We start from the raw sequence: 6,002 nt of genomic DNA, 5'->3' as shown, positions 1-6,002 counted from the left end.
TTTTTAAATTTTTATTTTTTTTAAGATTTTATTTGTTAGAGCACAAGAAGGGGAGTGGCAGGGAGAGGGAGAATCAGGCTTTCCACTGAGCAAAGAGCCCGATGTGAGACTCCATCCCAGGACCCTGGAACCATGACCTAAGCCAAAGGCAGATACTGAACTGAATGAGCCACCTAGGTATCCCAATTTTATTTATTTATTTAAGATTTTATTTATTTGAGAGAGAGAGAGAGCTCCAGCAGGAGAAGGGGAGAGAGGGGAGGGACAAGCAGACTCCCTGCTGAGCCCCCTGTCTGGGGGCTCAATCTTTTAACCCCAAGATCATGACCTGAGCTGAAGTCAGATCTTAACTGACAGCCACCCAGGCACCCCAGCACAACCAATTTTAGAATATTTTCATCACTCCGGAAAGAAATTCCTTATCCATTAGTCATTTTCCTTCAACTGCCCCAGCCCTAGAAAAAACACTGTCTGTCTCTAAATATTTGCCTATTCTGGACATTACTTATAAATGGAATCATACAATATACAGTCTTTTGTGATTGGCTTCTTTCACTTACCTTTGTGTTTTTAAGGTTTACCTTGAAACTGTAGCATATATCAGTACTTCATTCTTTTATTTATTTTTTATTTTTTAAAGATTTTATTTTATTTATTTGACAGAGATCACAAGCAGGCAGAGAGGCAGGCAGAGAGAAAGGAAGGGAAGCAGGCTCCCTGCCGAGCAGTGAGCCTGATGCCCGGCTCGATCCCAGGACCCTGGGATCATGACCTGAGTCAAAGGCAGAGGTTTTAACTCACTGAGCCACCCAGGCGCCCCTTCATTGTTTTTATAGCCAAATAATAATTCAGTTTTATGGGTGTTATCACTTTATTTACCTATTCATCTGTTGATGGACATCATTTTTTTTCCAATTTAGGACTAGTACGAATCATGCTGCTGTGAACATTCATCAGTAGGTTTTTGTGTGGACGGATATGTGTTTCTATTTGTCTTGGTTATATTCCTAGGAATGGACTTGCTGCGCCATATAATACTTTCTCGGTAACATTTTGAGGAACTGCCAAAAGGTTTTTGAAGGCAGTTGCACCATTTCACATTAACACTAGCTATATGTGAGAGTTCCAACTTCTCCACATCCTTACCAACACTTGATATTTTCTGGGGTTTTTTGTTTATTTGTTTTTAATGGTAGCTATCTTAATGGGTGTGAAGTGGTATTCATGGTGGTTTTAATTTGCATTTCCCTAATGACTAATGATGTTGTGCCTCTTTTCTTGTGTGTACTGGCTATTTATATATTTTCCTTGAAGAAATGTCTGTTGAAATCTACTGTCCATTTTTCAGTTGCATTATATACCTTTTTTGATTGAATAATGAGTATTAATTTGTATGTTTTGGACACTTAACCCTTATCAGATTTATGATTTGCAAATATTTTCTATCATTTTGTAGACTATCTTTTCACTTTGTTGATAGTGTCTTTTTTTTTTTTTTTTTTTGAACATAAACTCTATGCCCAACGGGCGTTTGAACTCATGACACTGAGATCAGGGGTCACATGCTCTACGGACTAAGCCAGCCAGGTGCACCTGATGTTGTCTTTTTTTTTTTTTTTTTTAAGACTTTATTTTTTGAGCACTTTTTGGTTCACAGTACAACAGAGGAAGGTACAAAGATTCCGTGTATGCTTCCTACACGCACACGTGGACAGCATCCCCCATTGTCAGCATCTCTCACAAAAGTGATATGTTTATTATAATTGATGGAGCTACACTGAGATTTGAGGGTGTCTTTTGAAACACACAACTTAAAAATTTTTGTTGGAGTCCAATTGTTTTTTCTTTTCTTACTTTTACTAAGAAGGCTTTGCATAGCCCAAGGTCAAAGGTTTACTCCTGTTTTCTTTTGTATTGTTTTAGCTCTTACATTTAGGTCTATGATTCTTAAGAGTTAATTTTCATGTATGTGTAAGAAAGGGATCCATCTTCATTATTCTGTGTGTAGTTTTCCAGGTGTGCCAGCACCATTTGTGAAAAGGATTGTTCTTTCCACCTTTAGTTGTCTTAGCAGCCATGTAGAAGAAAGTCAACTGGCCATAAATGTGAGGATTTATTTCTGGTCTTTTATTTCTACTCTGTTGATCCTTTAGATCTATTCTTGGGCTATACTGTCTTGATTACTGTCACTTTGTAGTAAGTTTGGAAATCAGCAAATGTGATTCCTCCAACTTTGTTTTGACAGTTCTGAGTCCCTTGAATTCCTATATGATTTTTAGGATCAGCTTACCAATTTCTGCAAAGAAACCAGCAAGGGTTGTGATATGGATTGGGTTAAATCTGTAGATTAGTGGCATGTATTTCTAGCTTAACAATAAGTCTTCTGATCCATGAACATGGGATGTCTTTCCATTTCCTTATGTCTTCTTAATTTCTTTATTTTTCTTTTTTAAGATTTTATTTATTTATTTGACAGATAGAGATAGAGCACAAGCAGGGGGAGCCGCAGGCAGAGGGAAAGGGTAAAGTAGGTTCCCTGCTGAACAGAGAGCCTAATGTGGGACTCAATCCCAGAACCCTGTGATCATGACCTGAGTAGAGGCAGATGCTTAACCAACTGAGCCATCCAGGTGCCCCTGTCATTTCTCTTAAATAGGTATAGTTAATTTTTATGTATTAATCTTGAATTTTGCTGATTTGTTTAGTAGTGTAATAGCTTTTTAAAAAGTAGATTCTGGGGCCCCTGGGTGGCTCAGTGGGTTAAGCCTCTGCCTTTGGCTCAGGTCATGGTCTCAGGGTCTTGGGATCAAGCCCCACATCAGGCTCTCTGCTCAGCAGGGAGCCTGCTTCCCCCTCTCTCGCTGCCTGCTTCTCTGCCTCCTTGTGATCTCACCCTCTCAAATAAATAAATAAAATCTTTTTAAAAAATAAAAAATAAAAAGTAGATTCCAGGTGCACTTGGGTGGCATAGTCAGTTAAGTGTCCTTCTCTTGGTTTCAGCTCAGGTCATGATCTCAGGATCATGAGATGGAGCCCTGTGTTGGGCTCCGTGCTCAGCGTGGGGTCTGCTTGAGAGTCTCTCTCCCTCTTCCTCTTCCCTTCCCACTCATGCTCACATGCGCACGCTCTCTCTCTCTCTAAAATAAAGAAATCTTTTTAAATAAATAAATAATAAAAAATAGATTCCTTGGTATTTTCTATATATAGGATGATGTCATCTGCAAATAAATGTAGTTTACCTTCTATTTTTCTTGCCTAATTTATTTGACTAGAATCTCCATTTATATATATGTATAATCTTTTAAAAAAAAAGACTATTTGACAGGCAGAGATCACAAGTAGGCAGAGAGGCAGGCAGAGAGAGAGAGGGAAGCAGGCTCCCCACCGAGCAGAGAGCCTGATGGGGGCTCGATCCCAGGACTCTGAGATCATGACCTGAGCCAAAGGCAGAGGCTTAACCCACTGAGCCACCCAGGTGCCCCAGCTGTATGTTTTTTATAGATTCCCTTCATCAAGTTGAAGAAGTTCCCTTCTATTCCTAGTTTAGCTGTTATATCAAGAAAGGATAGGGGTGCTTGGGTGGCTCAGTGGGTCGGACCTCTGCCTTTGGTCTGGGTTATGGACTCAGGGTCCTGGGATTGAGCCCCGCATCAGGCTCTCTGCTCAGTGGGGAGTCTGCTTTCCCCCTTCTCTCTGCCTGCCTCTTAAAAAAAAAAGAAAAAGAAAGGATGTTGTATTTTTTTTCCTATCCAAGTTTTTTATTTAAATTACAATTAACATATAGTATAATACTTGTTTCAGGGATGTTGGATTTTGTGATTTTCTGCATCTGTTTTTGCAACCATGTAGTTTTGTCCTTTATTCTGTTGACATGTTGTATTAATTGAGGATTTTTTGCATCTGTTTTTTTGAAAAGTATTTGTCTGTAGGTTTTTTTTTTTTTTAAGATTTTATTTATTTATTTGACAGACAGAGATCACAAGTAGGCAGAGAGGCAGGCAGAGAGAGAGAGGAGGAAGCAGGCTCCCCGCCGAGCAGAGAGCCCGACTCGGGGCCCAATCCCAGGACTCCGGGACCATGACCCGAGCCAAAGGCAGAGGCTCCAACCCACTGAGCCACCCAGGCGCCCCTGTCTGTAGTTTTTTATGCTTGTGATTCTTTGGTTGTGTATCAGGGTAATACTGGCCTCACATCTTCCTCTTCTACTTATTGGAAGAGTTTCTGAAGAATTGCTGTTAACTTTTACTTAAATATTTAATAAAATTCACCAGTGAAGCCATCTGGGCCTGGGCTTTTGTATGGGGAAAATTAAAAAACTAATTCATTCTCTTTACTTGTTATAGGTCTTTTCATATTTTGTGTTTCTTCTTGAGTAAGTTTCAATACTTGTGAAGTTCTAGGAATTTTCACATTTCATCTGAATGATTTTGTTGGCATATAGTTGTTCATAGTATTCCTTTATAATTTGATTTGTTAAATCAGTAGTAATACTGCCTTTTTCATTCTTGATTGTAGTAATTTGTGTCTTTTTTTCTTGGTCAATTTAGATAAAGGTTTGCTAATTTTGTTGATATTTTATATCAAGTTTTTAATTTTGTTACTGTTTTGAGAGTACCTCATATATTTTATTTATTTATTTATTAACATATAATGTATTATTTCTTTCAGGGATACAGATCTGTGATTCATCAGTCTTATACAATTCTCAACACTCACTATAGCACATACCTTCCCCAATGTCCATCACCCAGCTACCCGATCCCTCCACCCCTTTCCACTCCAGCAGCCCTCTGAGTCCTGAGATTAACAGTGTCTTATGGTTTGTCTTCGTCTCTGGTTTCATCTTATTTCATTTTTCCCTCCCTTCCCCTATGATCCTCTGTCTTGTTTCCCAAATTCCTCATGTCAGTTAGGTCATATGATAATTGTCTTTCTCTGATTGACTTATTTTGCTCAGCATAATACCCTCTAGTTCTATCCACATTGTTGCAAATGGCAAAATTTTGTGGTTTTTTGATGGCTACATAGTATTCCATTGTGTATATATACCACATCTTCTTTATCCATTCATCTGCTGATGGACATCTAAGTTCTTTCCATAGTTTGACTATTGTGGACATTGCTGCTATAAATATTGGGGTTCAGGTGCCCCTTCAGTTCACTACATTTGTATCTTTGGGGTAAATACCCAATAATGCAGTTGCTGGGTCAGGGTAGCTTTATTTTCAACTTTTTGAGGAACCTCCATATTTTTTTCCAGAGTGGCTGTACAAGCTTCCATTCCCACCAGCAGTGTAGGAGGGCTCTCCTTTCTCCACATCCTCTCCAACATCTGCCGTTTCCTGACTGGTTAATTTAGCCATTCTGACAGGTGTGAGGTGGTATCTCACTATGGTTTTGATTTGTATTTTTCACCAACATGCAAGTTCTTTTCCTTCCCTGCCAGCCAGAGAGGCAGATGGGAGGGAGACGCCTTCATTGTCAGTAGTTCTCTGTTCTTTGATGTGAAAAGGGGCATCACAGTCATTTAAACTTGATCCAACCTCTTTGCATCTTACAAAGTTAAACAGCTAAAAGAAGTAAAATAAGAAGGCAGTGCTTGAGGAATGTGCAGTGCATATTGGCATCGCATGCCTCATTATGATTCATCTGCTTTCTTCTCCTGTTCATTCGTTTCTTTTGAAGGCAGTGGATTTTTCTCTTGTGTTTCTGTCTTCTTCAATTTCGACTTATCAGATTTCTCAATCTCAGCCATATCAGGTTTGTCAGACATGGTTGCAGAGGAAGTGGATTGAGGTGTGTGAGTGAGTGATGACCGGTCTTCTCAGTGGCTGCTGCCGAATAGATAGTACCTTGTATATTTCATTTTTTTTTAAAGATTTTATTTATTTGACACAGAGAGAGAGAGAGATCACAAGTAGGCAGAGAAGCAGGCAGAGAGAGAGGGGGAAGCTCGCTCCATGCTGAACAGAGATCCCAATGCATGGCTCAATTCCAGGACC

General features: G+C 39.4%; 1 protein-coding gene across 1 annotated transcript; it reads right to left on the bottom strand.

Annotated features, from left to right (window-relative positions):
- Positions 1-5,492: 5,492 nt before the first annotated feature.
- LOC116862100 (thymosin beta-4-like) lies at positions 5,493-5,773 on the bottom strand. Its single transcript, XM_032849232.1, has one exon. It carries the CDS (start codon positions 5,771-5,773, stop codon positions 5,639-5,641), a length of 135 nt encoding a protein of 44 aa, XP_032705123.1. The 3' UTR covers positions 5,493-5,638.
- Positions 5,774-6,002: the final 229 nt, after the last annotated feature.

The sequence above is a fragment of the Lontra canadensis genome, unplaced genomic scaffold (genome assembly GCF_010015895.1).
Source record: "Lontra canadensis isolate GAN:19392208 unplaced genomic scaffold, GSC_riverotter_1.0 scaffold4, whole genome shotgun sequence".
In the NCBI taxonomy this organism is placed as follows: Eukaryota; Metazoa; Chordata; class Mammalia; order Carnivora; family Mustelidae; genus Lontra; species Lontra canadensis.
The sequence above is the reverse complement of the archived record's forward strand: the minus strand, read 5'-3'. Positions and strand labels throughout refer to the sequence as shown.

Bases quoted from the DNA above. Each gene is read 5' to 3' on its own strand.
- LOC116862100 (XM_032849232.1), bottom strand. From the start codon at position 5,773: ATGTCTGACAAACCTGATATGGCTGAGATTGAGAAATCTGATAAGTCG.